This window comes from Carassius auratus, unplaced genomic scaffold (assembly GCF_003368295.1).
Source record: "Carassius auratus strain Wakin unplaced genomic scaffold, ASM336829v1 scaf_tig00215202, whole genome shotgun sequence".
NCBI classification, from domain to species: Eukaryota; Metazoa; Chordata; class Actinopteri; order Cypriniformes; family Cyprinidae; genus Carassius; species Carassius auratus.
Window position 1 is genome coordinate 33,170 of NW_020527980.1, and position 17,859 is coordinate 51,028.

The window sequence follows — 17,859 nt, forward strand, 5'->3', positions numbered from 1 at the left end:
TTCAAAGAGCGTACCAGTGGTATCCAGTGGGACTCCCCCCGACCAGATGTCGATCTCAGCATCGGAGGGAGAGCTGTCGGATCACGGTTCGGTTGCGCTACCGTCCTCTGGGATGGTGACAAAGCCTGATTCGGATCCCGAAGTGGCAGCTATGCTTCCCCGGGCCGCCGAGAGGGTAGGGCTCGAGTGGAATCCCCCACCGCGTCCCGAGCCCTCACGGCTGGATGATTGGTTTCTCGGGGTGGTGCGCGCTGGTTCTCAGCGCCCCACCCCAGTGCCTTTCTTTCCGGAAGTGCATGACGAGCTCACCAAGTCGTGGATGGCACCTTTTACTGCCAGAAACCAGCCGGTGGGCTCCTCCTCCCTCACCACCCTCGAGGGCGGTGCAGCGAAGGGGTATTCAGGAATCCCGTCGGTGGAGCGGGCGGTAGCGATGCAATTGTGTCCTAAGTCCGCCGCCTCCTGGCGTGGAGACCCGGTGCTCCCTTCCCGGGCCTGTAGGCACTCGTCTGGTCTGACCGGCAGTGCCTATGTGGCTTGCGGGGAAGCTGCTTCCGCCTTACACGCTATAGCGTTACTGCAGGTGCACAAGGCTAAGGCACTGAAAGACCTGCACGAGGGTGGTCACGATCCAGCGCTTCTGGAAGAGCTCCTAACCGCCACTGACCTTGCGCTTCGAGCGACGAAGGTCACCGCGAGTTCGCTGGGTCGTGCGATGTCCACATTAGTGGTCCAGGAGCGCCATCTGTGGCTGGGTCTGGCAGACATGAGGGACACCGACAAGGTCCGGTTTCTCAATGCCCCTGTGTCCCAGACCGGCCTCTTCGGCGACGCAGTCGAGATTTTGGCCCAGCAATTCTCGGCTGCCCAGAAGCAGACTGAGGCGATCCGACACATCCTGCCCCGGCGGGCAGCTGCTGCTATCTCCACCCACCCGCCGGCTGCAGTGCCCCAGCCTGCTCGTCGCCGAGGGCAGCCCCCTGCATCCGCCCCTGCTCACGCGTCACATCTGCAGCAGCCTCCAAGTGGTGCCGTTGAGCTGGGCACAGGCAGGCTGCCCCTCCCGTCCTGGCCCCCGTCAAACCTGACGGTAAGCAGAAGAGCAAGAGGCCCTGGGACGGGTGACCCAGAGAGAGGTAGCTGCTTTCTGGGGGATGGTGTAGGCACCTCTCCCTCCCCTGGAGGAGGGCCAGGCGGAGAATTTGGAAATCTCGACAGGAGAGTAGTTTCCTCCCTCTCTGGGTCCCAGGAGGGCACGGAGAGTTGCGGACGGCCAAGCACCGGACCTCACTCATCCTCCTCCTTCGCCAGATGGCAGCTGCGGGCGGTTCGAGAGCGTCAACAAAGGCCCTACTCACGCACCCTCTGCCAACCCGTGGAACCAGGTGAGCCCTGCACCCCACACTCGCACCACACTCCGGCCTGCTCACAAGCCGCCCGAGTTGGGCCCCTGTGTTCCACCTCGCTGCCCCACTGCGGGTACGGCTGTGGTTCTGCTGGTCCCGCTTGTATGGTTCTTAGGCGCCTGGTCAGCGCTACCCAGCCCGTCTCGCTGGCTTCTGCGAACCATCAGCCTCGGCTATGCGATTCAGATCGCCCGGCTTCCCCCCAAACTCTGCGGTGTCCGCTTCACTACAGTGGAAGCGTCCGATGCCCCTGTCTTGCGGAAAGAGATCGCAGTCCTACTGGCGAAGGCCGCGATAGAGCCGGTCCCTCCAGCCGATATGAGGAAGGGGCTTTACAGCCCGTACCTCATTGTACCCAAGAAAAGCGGTGGGTTACGACCGGTCTTGGATCTGCGAGTTTTGAATCGGGCCCTCTATCGGCTACAGTTCAAAATGTTGACACAGAAACGCATTTTCAGGTGCGTCCGTCCCCAAGATTGGTTTGCAGCGATCGACCTGAAGGACGTGTACTTTCATGTGTCCATACTTCCGCGCCACAGACCTTTTCTGCGGCTTGCGTTCGAAGGACTAGCATATCAGTACAAGGTCCTGCCCTTCCGGCTGTCCCAGTCTCCCTGTGTCTTCACGGAAATCACGGAGGCAGCTCTCGTCCCTCTCAGAGAGCAGAGTGTTCGCATTCTCAATTGGCTGATACTAGCACAGTCTCGAGATCAGTTGTGCGAGCACAGGGATGTGGTGCTCCGGCACCTGAGCCTGTTGGGCCTTCAGGTCAGCTGGGAAAAGAGCAAACTCTCACCATTGCAGAGGATCTCTTTTCTCGGTATGGAGTTGGATTCGGTCGAACAGACAGCACGCCTCACAGAGGAACGTGCGCGGTCGGTGCTAGCCTGCTTGAATACGTCCAAGAGCAGGACGGCGGTCCCACTGAAACTCTTTCAGAGGCTCCTGGGGCATATGGTGGCCACAGCGGCACTTACACCGCTCGGCCTATTACATATGAGACCGCTCCGGCACTGGCTTTATGGCCGAGTCCTGAGGTGGGCGTGGAAGCGCGGCACTCACCGGGTCCAAGTTACACCGGCCTGTCGCCAAACCCTCACTCCGTGGTCAGATCTGACATTCCTTTGGGCAGGGGTGCCCCTAGAGCAGATCTCCAGGCATGCTGTGGTTTACACGCATGCCTCCACCACCGCCGGGGGGGCCACATACAACGGGCATGCAGTCTCAGGGGTTTGGACGGGCCCGCAGCTGCAGTGGCACATCAATTGCCTAGAGTTGTTAGCAACGCACCTTGCCTTGAACCGTCTCAAAGGTCTCTTACGAGGCAAGCCTGTGCTGGTCCGATTGGACAACACTGCGACTGTTGCGTACATCAACCACCAAGGTGGTCTGCGCTCTCGTCGCATCTTGCAACTCGCCCGCCACCTCCTCCTTTGGAGTCAGAAGGTTCTGAGGTCACTTCGTGCTGTTCACATTCCAGGCCTGCTCAGTCGTACAGCCGACGAGCTGTCTTGAGCAATGCTCCCGGGAGAATGGCGACTCCATCCCCTGACGGTCCAGCTGATTTGGAGGCGGTTCAGAGCCGCTCAGGTAGACCTGTTTGCTGCTCCAGAGACCTCTCACTGCCAGGCTTTCTACTCCCTGACCGAGGGAACTCTCGGCACGGATGCACTGGCACACAGCTGGCCGCGGGACCTACGCAAGTATGCGTTTCCCCCAGTGAGCCTTCTCGCACAGACGTTGTGCAAAGTCCAGGAGGACGAGGAGCAAGTCTTACTAGTAGCGCCATATTGGCCTACTCGGACCTGGTTCCCCGAACTAGTGCTCCTCTCGACAGCCCCTCCTTGGCTGGTTCCTCTGAGGAGGGATTTACTGACTCAGAGACGGGGCACCATTTGGCACCCGCGTCCAGACCTTTGGAAACTCCATGTTTGGTCCCTGGACGGGACGCGGAGGTTCTAGGTGACCTACCCCAAGAGGTAGTTAACACCATCACTTCGGCAAGAGCACAGTCTACGAGACACGCCTATGCCTTGAAGTGGAACCTGTTCGTTGAGTGGTGTTCTTCTCGCCGAGAAGACCCCCGAAGATGCCCGATTGCGGCCGTGCTATCCTTTTTGCAGCAAGGGTTGGAGCGAAGGCTGTCTCCCTCCACCCTCAAAGTCCAGGTTGCCGCTGTTGCTGCGTACCATGACCCTGTGAATGGGAAGTCTTTGGGTAAGCATGACCTCATCATCAGGTTCCTTAGAGGGGCCAGGAGGTTAAATCCATCCCGGCCCCCCTGTATACCCTCTTGGGACCTGTCTCTAGTGCTTAAATCACTACAGCAGGGCCCATTCGAGCCTTTGCATTCAGTTGAGCTAAAGTTTCTTTCATTGAAAACTGTGCTCCTGCTTGCACTGGCCTCCATCAAGAGGGTAGGGGACCTGCATGCATTTTCGGTCAACGATTCGTGCCTAGAGTTCGGGCCGGCTGACTCCCAGGTAATCCTGAGGCCCCGGCCTGGCTACGTGCCCAAGGTTCCCACTACACCCTTCAAAGACCAAGTGGTGAACCTGCAAGCGCTGCCCCTGGAGGAGGCAGACCCAGCCCTGGCTTTGCTTTGTCCTGTTCGAGCATTAAGGTGCTACGTGGACCGGACGCAAAGCTTCAGGACCTCAGACCAGCTCTTTGTCTGTTACGGAGGCCGGCAGAAGGGGAATGCCGTCTCTAAGCAGAGGATGGCCCACTGGATTGTGGATGCCATAACCCTGGCTTATCAGGCTCAGGATGTGCCCTGCCCGTTCAGGCTTCGAGCTCACTCAACTAGAAGTGTTGCATCCTCCTGGGCGCTGGCTCGTGGCGCCTCGCTGACAGATATTTGTAGAGCTGCGGGCTGGGCGACCCCTAACACGTTCGCTAGGTTCTATAGCCTTCGTGTAGAGCCGGTATCCTCCTGTGTTCTCACCTCAAACGGGTAGTGGCACTGAGAGGCCCCGGTTAGTGTCGGCTTGCTAAAACTGCTCCAGAGTGTCCGAACTGTAGACCCTGTTGAGTTCCTCCATCACCCTAGGCAGCTGGACGCGGCGGAACGTCCGGCGCCAGGCCTTCATGATGAATCCGTGAGAACCATGGAAGGCTGGGCTCCATATTGAGACCTAAGCGGTACTCGTATGTGTATAGTCCACGGTATAGCCTTAGAGCCCGTGTTTCCCCGGCAGACTTCTGCCTTCCCAAGAGGGTTTTAATCACCTCAAATTTCTCCGTATACTCCTAAGCGGATGCTATATGTGTATTTGCCTCCGAGACCTCCTTCGGGAAGGATGGGGCTTCCGCAGCGTCCCGGCTCCAAGCGGACCGGGTACGTTTTCCCAGTGTTATCCAATCTCACCCAGTGAGGTGGTGCTTTGACAATGGTGAGTGGAGCTACTTGTTCTGAGCCCCGGCCTACACCTAATAGGGGCGCAGGCGGCTCGCACAGGGCACTGGAAGGGGCAGCACCCATGGCGCTTTGATAGGGATCCCATATTCGTCGGTCATCCGACGTGGCGTCGAGAGTGACCGACTGAAAGGGAACGTCTCGGTTACGTATGGTAACCCTCGTTCCCTGAAGGAGGGAACGGAGACGCCACGTCCCGTCGCCATGGTTGCTGTACCGCCGCTGAGCTGCCGGGTTCCCGGCTCGGCTCCTCAGCGAAAAACTGGTATGCATTGCACCTGCTGCCCTCTTATACTCACGCAGTGATCAGCGGCAGCTGGATGCAATAATTGCATGCCAATGTGCATTGGCTCGTTTAGTTTACACTCGAAGTAGATTGGTCTATCGAAGCGATATCCCATATTCGTCGGTCATCCGACGTGGCGTCTCCGTTCCCTCCTTCAGGGAACGAGGGTTACCATACGTAACCGAGACGTTATTTTGAAAAATGATTCAGTGCTGTTGTTGTTGCTTTACCATACTCATGGAAGTCAAAATTGTTTGGCAATATCTTCTTTAGTGTTCCAAAGAAGAAAAAAGGCATTCATTCATTTTGGATCCAAATGAGGGTTAGTAAATGATGACAGAATTTTCAACTATCCATCTGCATAGTGTTGAATGGACTGAACTCACAGCTTTGCTTTCATTCGTGTCACAATCAATATGTCATCTACCTGGTCTGATTTTTATTGCAACTGTTCAAATGCTGAATGATAAAAATAAATAATTTAATTTCCGTTACTTTAGAGGTTGTTTCATCACATGCTGCCCTTTCTTAAAGATGTAGAAAATGCGTTTCAGCAGGACTCTCCTTATAAAAACGACCCAGATGCTCAATCCATCCCCTCAGAGGGATTGTTTGTGTCAAGCTGAGGAAATGTAATTGAGGCTCAGTGGGTTTAATTGAGTCAGGGAAAAGTTAAAGCCCGGATTGATTGTTAAGTTTGATGGCGGCTCCCTAAATGTCACGAGGCTTTGTCGTCGTGGTGACGATTAATTTGTTTGTCTGAGACAGGGTTAACACCTCCATTTAATCAAATTTGATCTTGAAGAGATGGGAGTTAAACAGGTAGTGCTGAATGCTATGGGGGATATTGTATTCTTTTGAATTATATTATATTATAATTATTACTTTTATATTACTTTTATATTATATTTTCTCATTTCTAGCTTCAGTTGTTTCACCTTACTCAGATTGTCGAGTTTTCTCCAGAGAATTTCGGGTTTCGGGTGTCTGATGCACTTTGTTGCACTGTTATCATTTACAAGCTTTGGAGCGCATATCCATCTCAGCAGCTCGGTCCACAAACTCTTCATCTGCATATGCTGTGAGATTGGGATGCTTAACGTTCATCTGGGAAAACAGTGTGTGTTATCTCACTAGATTTATAACGTAAATGATTTATTAAACTATACAAACACAGGAGAATAAATCAACATATTTCTATTAAGCCGATGTGATTTGTTGAACATCGCGATTTCAAAATAAAAGTTCAAACCCTCCCTCTAAGTTTGAATGTTGAATGAAATATTAAAGGTGCAGTGTGTAAATTTTAGCAGCATCTAGCGGTGAGGCTCAGTTCCCCGCTCACCCCTCCCTTTAGAGAAGCTAAGGTGGCCGACACAGGTAAAGATGTCGTCGGTAAAGACAGCAGAGAGTAATGACATTTCTTCACAAAGGTAAATTAAGGAATTATATTTACTTAATTATTCGATAAATCGATGGTATTGTGAATGTTAATGTACTTGTTCATCATTGTGTCGGTGTTTTATTTAAAAAAAACAACAAAGTGACGAAACGCGCTCTGTAGAGCAGTTTGTCTACTGTAGAAACATGGTGGCGACTTCCATGCAAGGGGACCCGCAGTGTATATAGATAGAAATTGCTCAATCAAAAAGGTAATAAAAACATAACGGTTCATTAAGAAAGGTCTGTATACACCTCTGAAAACATAGTTATGTAAATTGATCATTGTAAATATTACACATTGCACCTTTAAAATGACATGGATTTAAAAGTTGTTGGATCATGCTGTAAAGTGAAGCATGGCCAGGCCATTGGCGCCCTCTGCAGGTATTTGTAATACATAATGTACTTAAAGAGGTCATGTTTATATTATATGTAGGCATAATACATATTTTAACAGTGATATTCAATAAAGCCATGTGATTACTTGGATTTTCTCGGGCACATATTTTGCATGTCTCGCTTAGTTAACACACCCGATACAGATGATCAACTCGAGCTACGTGAATGAACTGTGTTCCAATCGATATGATCCCTACACCGTGTTCATTGCTCCCTACTCCCTGGGCAGGGGTTTACTTCACTTCGGAACATGGACTGGAATTGGGAACCACTGATGTAGCCTATTGTAGTAATGTTGTCTCTGGTATTCTGGTATGTGAGCATAAATGCATTCAGGGGGCGTGGCTTTGGACGGCATTTGCAGGGAGGGTTGGACTTTCACTTTCAGTGCTATTGATTACCAAGATAATCATTAGTTACGGCTCTAGATTAGTTATATGTTTCAAAATACAACTTCATTGTTTTGCTTTTTGTGATTAAAAGACAAATATTTTGTCACTGAAATTTTTTTAAAAATAGTATTAAAATATTGTCTCTATCTAGTGAACCAGGTATCTGTATTTTGTCTCATCTTGTGAGCTGAGTGTATTGTCACATCCCTTATGTGTTATAGCTCCTAATTTTCCAAGTGTATGATGAACCTGTTACTCTTCAGGTCAATCATATATTCATTAAAAAAATCACTTTGAATAAGGAAAACGATAACTTTGCCATAGTATCTTTTCAAGTTGCCACAGCCACTGCATGCTTTGCATGTGCTTGTTTTATTAGTTTATTTATTAGAATTTGAAAGATAATAGCAATATTGATATCTCTGATTTTTGTCATTGAAAACGAAAAAAAAGTAATGCTTGAAAAGTCCTTGAAAGTCCTGGTTTTACATTATATAGTTTCTGTACAAACCCTGAAAACAACACACACTAGTTTTTTTTTTCTTTTTTTCAAGTGAAAAATTGCCTTAGCATTTCTATTGGTGCTGGAGTTTGTGAACAAGCTTATAGCGGAGCTTTTAGCGTTTCGACAGACCTGAAAACAACAGGAATCCTACAGGTACAGAACATTTTAGCCTCCTTTTGTTGAAGTTAACTCATGCTTGTCTCTGCATGTGGAACGGCAGGGGGGCGGAGAAGAAAACACACTCCTGCTAAGTATCTAACAAGCTTTCAGGTAGTCGGGGCTTAGACTGTTGTATAGCTCTTTGTTTCAGGAGATGCATGCGGCGCCGTGCATGTATTTCAGGGTTCCGTTCAATGGTGAAGAGATGATGGGAACAAGAAACTCCTAGGGGTGCCAATAAATTGTCCAATGAGAAATCTGACCCCACAGAGCTGCCAGTGCTTTAGATAACAGGAAGAACAATAATTTTGCTTTGATTTCTGTGTTGACTTGTGACAGTATGCAAAGAATTATGAGTCGCCACATATTCCATTACTGCATCACAATTAGACAAGTAAATTACTTGAATGTGTGTATTGATTGAAACTTTGGAACCTTTTAATATTTTCTGTTATTTCACACATTAAATTACAGATCCTAAATGGGTAACCAATGTTTAAGGATCCACAGAATGTAATTTATTGTTATTGTTTTTTTTTTTTTCTTTGTTTGTTTTTTCTTATAAAGCCAAGATGTGTCAATGGCCCTTAAAGGAAAACTCCAGCGTTTTTTCCATATTCCACTATGTTCTTCCCTCAAGTTGATACGTACCTCTCCCTTCTCAGTGTGTGCACTCAATCGATGTAGTGCGGGGCGCCAAAATGCTAGCATTTAGCTTAGCACCATTCATTCCTTAGGATCCAAACAGGGACGAATTTAGAAGCTACCAAACACTTCCATGTTTTCCTTGTTTAAAGACGGTTACATGAGTAGTTACATGAATAAGTATGGTGACACAAAATAAAAGGTTGCAATTTCCTAAGCGGATAAAAATTATGATTATAATGTATGAGGTTGACTTCACTTCGACCTTGGCGCAGTAATATCATCACTCCTGAAAACTCTCTATGATGATATCACTGCGCCGAGGTCGAAGTGCTGTGAAGTGCTCTTCCGCCTTACATTAGAGTTATAATTTTTTATCTGCTTAGAAAATCGCCACATTTTATCTTGTGTTACCATACTTACTCATGTAACTACTCATGTAACAGTCTTTAAATTGGGAAAACATGAAAGTGGTGACTTCTAAATTCATCCCTGTTTGGATCCTGAAGAATGAATGGTGATAAGCTAAACACTAGTATAGTGACGCTGCTCGCTACAGTGATTGAGTACACGCACTGAGACAGGAGAGGTATGTATCAACTCGTCTGTTGAAGAAAGAACATAGTGGAATATGGAAAAACAACGGCGTTTTCCTTTAAGACAAAAGTATGGAGAGGGAAAGAAAAGGAAGGGTTGACATTACTGAACCTCTATCCCTAACCTCTATCTAATCACCGCCAGCAGGTGTGAGTGTTTCTCCCAAAGTCCCAAAACAATAAAACAATTCTACTGTAACCACTGGCCATTCTAGTGCCTGGGCAAAAAATTTTAAGTCTGTCTTTCCCTTGGCTTACCCTCTCCATCCTATTCTATACAATTTTTTTTACAGGTATTACTATCGCTTTATGTCCCAAGATGTGTAACTCATCTCTGGAAAATGTTCTTTGACTGAAGCAAGTATTAACTTCTGCGAGGAGTAAAGAATTAATGCCTACAGATACAGTGGCCCCAAGGAATTATGGTCCTGCGAGACCCTGGGGCACCAGCTGCTTGGAGGCGCGCCATCATAAACATCATAATAAATAAAACTCTCTCACACACACATACACACACACGTTTGTTTCTGTGAATTGTGGGGACTTTCCAAAGACTTCTATTACATTTAAACTGACCAAACTATTTTTATACCTCCTAACCCTAAACCTACCCGTTACAGAAAACTTGTTTGCATTGTTACACTTTCAGATAAACATCATTTACTATTTTTGATATTTTTTTAAATGTCAAAAATTTCAGGTTTTACTATCCTTGTGGGGATATTGGTCCCCACAATGTAGCATGAATAAGGTACACACACACACACACACACCTTGGGATGGGTGTTAGCATTTTATTTTTAAATTGATTGTTTATTTTAACCATTTTTTTAAGTGCTGGCTCGCTGTTTGCTATATCACATTTACATTTGCAGTGCCTTGTTGCAGGCTGCAGGCATCTCGACTTGACGCCCCTGGAGGCAATAATCCATACATGAGTTACACAACTGACAAAAACTTACATTTCAGTGTTAGTGTTTTTAAATATTAAATACAGTACAAGAACAGCAGTCCTGTAATATTGAATTTAGAAAACATCTCAGTATGCTTCTGCATTCTCTACTGGTATTTAAAATTCTGCTGCTACAAAAGGAATATAGTAGAGCTAATGGCAAGCTTGACTGCTGATGCTATTTAAAATGTACCAGCTACTTAACATCCACTCTGGCCTTTTCTATTTTACAGACTTATATATATGTATGTGTGTGTGTGTCCGTGCATGTTAATTTTTGTGGAAGCTCAGCATGGGGTTCTTTGAAGTCTTGTTAAAGCACTTTAATGAGGCTGGAAAGATATGAGTGGCAATTATGTTCGTCCTCTTACACCCTCTTGCATATAGAGATGTACAAACACAATAAGATCAGAGAGATACAACCGTCTTTTTTCTCCAAAGCAGAAAAATCCACTTTCTTTCTGTGAACTGAACATTTTGGCTGCCTATTATATTTTTACAGTTGTTATCTTTCACAGTCACACACTCTTCATTGTGCCATTGTTTATCTTTGGTAATCTGGCCGTTGCAGCTCAGTGGCTGGTGTAATGTGCTGGTAATCTGCAGGTTGTGAGTTTGTGTTCCAGAAAATTCTGCACTGCCTTTGAGCAAGCCACTTAACTCAATTTACAGCCTAGCTGTTGCTATCAGATAGATGTTACACTCATGTTTGCTTAAACACACCATGGTCATAGAAATTGGAATGTGCAGGGTAATTGTTAAATGTTTTATCTTTATATTGCAGATAAATATCTGGGGAACAGGTTGCTAAGTTACGGACGAACCCTTAGTGTGTCATTTACGGCTGAGCTGGAAGAACTCTTGCCCAGAAGTGTGACCGTGATGCTGGAGGGCTCTGGAATATCAGTTACTGCTGATGTGTACTCACAACAGGAGACTTATTCCTCATTGGAGAAGACGCCCATCAACACTTTCACTCTCAGGTGTGTGTGAGTGAGCGTATCATTTCCGACTGTTTGCTAACATGTGGGCAGATAGTGAATAAATTGCTGAAATAAGGCACATGGGTAAAAAGGGATTCAAAGATCAGATTTGGCTTGAACATTTTAAACTTAAACGGCTTGGTTAACACACAATAGACAAAGCAACAGTGATCACTTAATAAAAACAGTTACTCACACTTGTGTGGTTCAACATTACTGACACATCCAATATAGTCGACACATCTTTTAGTTTCAAAATTGTGCCTTGTTTGTAAATGAATCCACCATAAAATGAAGTAAACAAAGGACAAAGTTCTTACTGATGCAGTCTGGAACTTCATTGAAAATTAAGTTTATCAAAAAGTTTGTTGTTTGGTATTGTTTTGCATAGACCTGCATTTGCCGCTCTTGTCCTTTACCTACTACATGGGAAAAAAGACAAACAAAAAAATAAAACAAGCAATGCTCTTTAAGGAGATTTTTGCAGACTGCTAGGTTCACATAATGTTAAAATTCAATAAGAATACTGTTGCTAATGAGGATGTTCATTGCATTTCAGATTAAATATATAACCTGTGATGAAAATATGAAAATATGTCATTTTTTATAGGATTGGGCTTTCTAAAATATAAATTGTAGAAAAACAATTTTCTACAGTAATTTAAAAATATATTGTAGTTGTTCTCATGAAAGTGCTAGAGTTTTTTTATTACATTTAGTCATTTAGCAGATAAATTGTTTCTTGCAGTACTGCTAAAAAAGCTGGTTATTACACCAATTACTACACCATTCACACCTCTATATATAGTAGTAACGACTTTTTTTTTTTTTTTTTTTAAAGCATCTTAATACCAGGTGGAAACAGACCAGTGTTTTCTAAGGAAGGTATTTCAGTTTCCATGGCAGACTGAAACATTTGCCCACTGGGAACACATGGCTTATCAAGCGTTTTTTTTTTTTTTTTTTTTTTTTTTTTTTTTTTTTTTTTATAGATCTTTTATATAAATATAAATGTGTGAACAAGAATAAGAAAAACACAGAAAACAAGAATCAGAAAACAATTGTGTTTTCAGTCATGACATCTGTGTGTGTGCAATAATACTTCAAAATATTTTATTTGGAAGTGTTTTCTGCTAACCTGAAGCTTTTCTGTTCATGGAGGCCTTTTACATTTGCATTTGTTGTTTTGACAGGCACTTTCCTACCAGAGTGACAAGAAAATTCATATATTTTGTAACTCACTCATACCTTATTCCATTGGCTTAAATTGACTAGACCTACTGTGCCTTAATGAAGAGCCTCAATTTTGCGTAAATAAAGTCAGAGGAACACTGTTTTCTTTTGAAAAACCCTACTGTAGTTATTATAGCAGACACAGTCACATGTTTCTAACCATTATCTCTGTTTCTGGTTTCCAGGTTAACAGAGAAGAGCGTTAATCCATCTATTGCCCAATTTGAGTTTCTCCGAATGCTTTACAATCTAACTGCACTACATATCAGCAATGCAGGAGGCCAGAACTGTAAGTCATGGTTTATGTATGTATGTGTGTTGCGCAACTGTATGAGGAAAAGACATGCACTGAAATTAGACAGAAATGCAGTCTTCAAAAACTAAAAGAAATTGATAAAATAGCAAGGGAATGTTCAATTCGATACTTGGCAGTATGGACTGTACTGTAATCAGCCATCGATTAGTGTCAAGTCTAGTGGAGCCTGTAACTTTGGTCTTGCCCTTCAGTTCGTTCCTAGCCTGTGATTGTGTTTAGTGTTTGCCTTTCATTGTGGCATGATTTCTGTACTCACTGAGATATATGCAGTGATGTGCCACTATATTTACCAGTTGGCAAGTGTCATACTGGAATACAATACAGCTGAATGGATTATAGGTGTGTATGTTTCCCATTCTGGCATGAATTCAGTAGTTAATTTATTTAATTGTAAATTACTGTATGTTGTTTTTCCTTTAATAGATTTTTTTAACATAAAAAAATAATATAATAAAGATTTAGCTTTTATTCTGGAAAGTGAATTCAACTTATGTAGCTAACCAAAAGCAATATCGTAAGTGTTTTGAACAAAAATACAATGGAACTTATTTTAATCATTGATGCTGTCTACACTGGATGTCGCGTGGCATGCAATGACAAATCCACGAGCATAAACAATAAATGTAAAGATTCAGCGCTGAAAGTTCAATGCAAACAGAGATATAATCTTTTTAAATTATGTCAGTTCAGTGCCTACAAAAAAAGCTTGTTGGGACTACAACGAGCTTCTTCCCGGGTTTGTGACATCACAAACCCAGAAATTTCAATAAGGGGGCGAAGTCATGTTGCACTGCAATATAGAGAAGAGGAAGAGTTGTTGCCATGCCATCAAAACTAGAGCTCCACAAAAAAACCTATTCATATATATGAATCAGGATTCTGTCTTCTAACGATTCTGATGGATCAACAAGTTTCAAAATCAATGTTCTAAAGCAGCGGTTCTTAATACTGTCCCCCTGTCACATTCTGCTCTGCATATCTCTCTCTCTCTCTCTCTCTCTCTCTCTCTCTCTCTCTCTCTCTCTCTCTCTCTCTCTCTCCCTCTCATTCAGCTCATCAGCTCAGCTCCAACAATGACCTGTTCCAATTATACACTTTATGTGTATAGACGGACAGATATTTTTCACATAGTTACGAGAAGTGTTAAACATGGACACACGCTGTCCATGTTAACCAGGATAAAACAATATATTAGAAACTAACATAAGCAGTAGCATTTATAAATAACAGTGTATCTAAAAGTATGAGATAACAACAAACAAAAAAACATAACTTTCTGAAATGTCCTGTTAGAGCCGTGCTTGCACAGGTTCTGAGTGATCCTCTTCACTAATGTTCTATGGGTCTCAATCTAGTTCAAACTGATAAGCGATATTGATGATGTCATTGTACAATACAACCGGAGCATATTCTGAGGTGAGGGGCGTGACGTTTCTGTGCTGCACTAGGAGGTTTAGCGAATCATAACACTCTAGGCCAGCTAACCAATCTGAGCTCATTGCATAATTGTGAGGGAGGGGCATCATAAAATCAGGAGCATCAGAGCATTTATCAGAGAAGAGACAGTGCGGTGTAGAATAAGTGTAAATTATGTGAAGAAAAAAAATGCAAAAAAAAAACATTTTTTACAAATAATTAACATGTTAGACTGCACCCCATAAACAGTCAACCACCCCTTTAAGTAAATAAATAAATGTTATTATAAATCTTTTATTTTCTCTTTTAGTTTACATAGGTAAATATATATATATATAATTTTAACAGGTAGATAATGAAACGCAATGGGAAAAACAAATGATTATTTATATTTATTATCAATAATAATAATTATATATATTTTTGCAATAATAATAACAAATCTCTATTTCAATATAGTGCCTTGCTTTTCAAGGCACTTTACATATGTACATACATACATATACAAATATCACACAAAAAAGGAAGACAGATATAATAAATGAGTTAGATATTTTAAAGTTTATTTTCAGGGCAGACCATAACAGATGGCGGTATACACACATAGAGCAATTAATACAACATTCTCCTCTGTATTTAGCACAGACAACTTAAAAAAAAAAAAAAATAATAATAATAACATCTCAACACCAGGTGAAAACAGGGTTATATTATAGACAGTCTGTATGAATTGTTTAAAACTGGTTTTGCTTTGTGTTTTCGGAGGAAGGTAATTCAGTTTCCATGGCAGACTGAAACGTTTGCACCGAGACCACATGGCTTACGATCAAGTATTTTTCCATTATTATAAATGTGTGAACAACATGAATAAACATCAGAAAACAATTGTGGTTTCAGTCATGACATCCGTGTGTGTGTCTGGCATCAACATATGGCAATTTTACTTGGCAGTGTTTTCTGCTAACCAGAAGCTTTTTCTTTTCGTAGATGCTTTTAACACTTGCATTTATTGTACATCTTCATTCAGGAGATAGTAAGGAGCTTTAACAAAAAGACAAAATGCCTGTAAGAGGAGCCTAAACTCTGAGCATCCCTGCCAAGCTGCACTTACAAATACTGTACATGAAGCTACGTGGGAGTATATATCTTCTCTCACACACACTTTGTCTCTTGTCTGTTTTCTTCGTCAAAGGAAGAAAACTACATCTTACCAAAGAGCATAATTATTTCTCTACCACGTCTTGCACTGACAGGTTCTTTCATTGGTTCTTGGAAACTGCTGCACTGAAATTTGTGCATATGTTTGAACCGCTCTCCTCTTCTGCTACAATGTGCACATGATAATCAGTTTGTCTGTATACGGCCGCACACACACAAATGCCGGTATCTCTCAAAAGCACATGCAATCATTAGTTTTCCTGGCCATGTCCTGATATGAAAGGTGAGAAGTTGAGACGATAGGACACAGAGACCCTGGAGGAAGAGAGAGTTGAGGTGAGAGAGAAATTTGATCTGTGTACAGTCTCCCTCTATCACTATTTATGAGGCAGTATGGATCCCTGAGAGAAACAAAGACCCACTCACCTTCACCATGTTCCACCTCTCCCCACTCAGCCCTTATTGATTAATTCATTCCTTGTTCATTTATTCATATATATGGTGATCAAAGTTTCTATCTGCTTGCACCCAGTGGTCCTGATGTCTGTCTGTGTGTAAGCAAAGGTGAGAGAAAGGCAGTGGGGAGCTTTAGCAGGCAGGCTAGCTAAGCTACATCGTGAGGGCAATTATAAGTGGGACGGGACACAGTGATTTCACATTCAGTGTAGATTCGTGGTGGAATGCTCCTTCCAAATCCATCAGAACTGCTGAATCCTGCTGAAAAAAAACAAAACTGTTTGAATAGGCACTTGACTTTTCTTAGTCAGCACATGATGTTTCCTACTCTAAAAAAACCTTGTTTTTCTGTCACACAGCATCTTACATTTATTTACTGTTATGCCATTTCTTTCCACCCCATTTATTGATTGATTATATATGTAAGTGTGTATGCATGTATGTATGTATGTATTTTAAAAGACTCAACAAAAATGTGTATTTTTATTATTTATATATTTATTGTATAATTAGTAGTAGGTTGCACAATTGTTGTACGTGATACATCTTTTCTTGTTTACAGACACCTCCCAGCTCTCCAGGGTAAGCCTTGAATCTGCAGTCCGGACAAACTACAATATGGTTCCACATGCTTCATGGGTGGAGGAGTGTAGTTGTCCCAGAGGATTCACTGGGCAGTTCTGTGAACACTGTGCTCCTGGATTCACCAGGGAAACCCCTAATGGTGGACCCCTCTCCCCTTGTGTACCTTGCAACTGCAATCAACATGGGACCTGCCATCCTGAGACAGGTTGGGAGTGTGTTTGTTTGTTGGTTTGTTTGCATGCAGTCTCAACTTTTTAATGCAGGGTGTCATCCGGTGATGCAACATATACTGTTTCCCCACCATAGTAATAGTATTTAGTATTTTTACTATAGTACATAGTATTTTTCCATATAGATACAGTGATCTTCAAAATTTTGGGATACACCCATACATCTCTGATAGTTAATCATGCAAGTGTCAGATGTGGCTTTGTCTTTGGGCTCTTTTGAAAGGCCAGCAGCATCTCAGCATCTTCTCTAGACTACTGCAAATAAAGCTGGTGTTTAGCGTGTGCTGTTCAATGTAGCTTCCAGCTAAGCATCAGTGAGGGGTCTCTTTCTCAAACTGCAGACTCTTATGTGCTCCTAATTTTGTTGTGAATCTGGGCTGTCTACTTCTTTCCCATGTGCTGGTTAGATACTGCTTGCTTTGTTCTTTTGTTCTTGTGTACAGAATAGCCTTCATCTCTCAAAAGAACAATAGAAAGACTGGAAGAATGTGTTTGTGTTGGGCCATTTATGAAAACTGAAATTTCAAAAGTGACATTGTACATTGACTTGAAAGAAATGCAAGTATATTCACTTCTTTAACAACTGAAATAGACTTGGTACTACCATTTCCACAGTTCATTAGGCAGCACAACCATTTTCAACTTTGCTAATAAAAAGAAAAGTCTCTTGAATACCAAATCAGCACATTAGAAGGATTTCTTAAGGATTATATAGCACATGGTTTTCTTAGTAGAATGGCGTAATGGCTGCTGAAATGTGCTTTGCAATCAGAGCATATTATAATATATTTTTAAAAGCAATTCATTCCAGGGATGGCAAAGCTGAATTTGCAGCTGCCATTACTCCATTTTTTTGTGTAAAATGATTAGAATCATCTAAATGTTTATTTGGTTTTCCGGAAACATTTCATATTATTATCAATGTTGTGTTGTGGTGCTTAATATTTAATACCTTTTAAAGATTTTTTTATGAATAGTGGGCTGAAATGAACAGCATTTATTTGAAATAGAAATCTCTTGTTTATAATTACATTCTAAAAGTCTTTCCTGCAGTTTAATGCATCTTGGTAAAGGTCTTTCCAACAATCAATCAATCCAAAAGAAAAAAAAAACTTTTGAAAAAAAAAAAAACAGACTTTTGAGTGGTATATATCATTTTAGAATTACTGTAGAATTATTTTAAATGGTAATTATTTTAAACTGTATATACTTTTTTGAATCTATTTTTACTAATTAAGAGCTACACTGCAGAACAGAAGGATGAATTTCTTTCAGACAATG

The 17,859-nt window shown here is 43.0% G+C and overlaps 1 protein-coding gene across 1 annotated transcript in view; it reads left to right on the top strand.

The window, feature by feature from the left end:
* The window catches only part of LOC113093897 (laminin subunit gamma-3-like), a gene marked incomplete at its 5' end in the record, with an annotated part of 68,486 nt that overhangs the window by 30,369 nt on the left and 20,258 nt on the right, over nt 1-17,859 (top strand). The window contains 3 exon segments of the mRNA XM_026259469.1: nt 10,986-11,184; nt 12,603-12,706; nt 16,326-16,553. Coding sequence (XP_026115254.1) covers nt 10,986-11,184; nt 12,603-12,706; nt 16,326-16,553 — 531 coding nt within the window.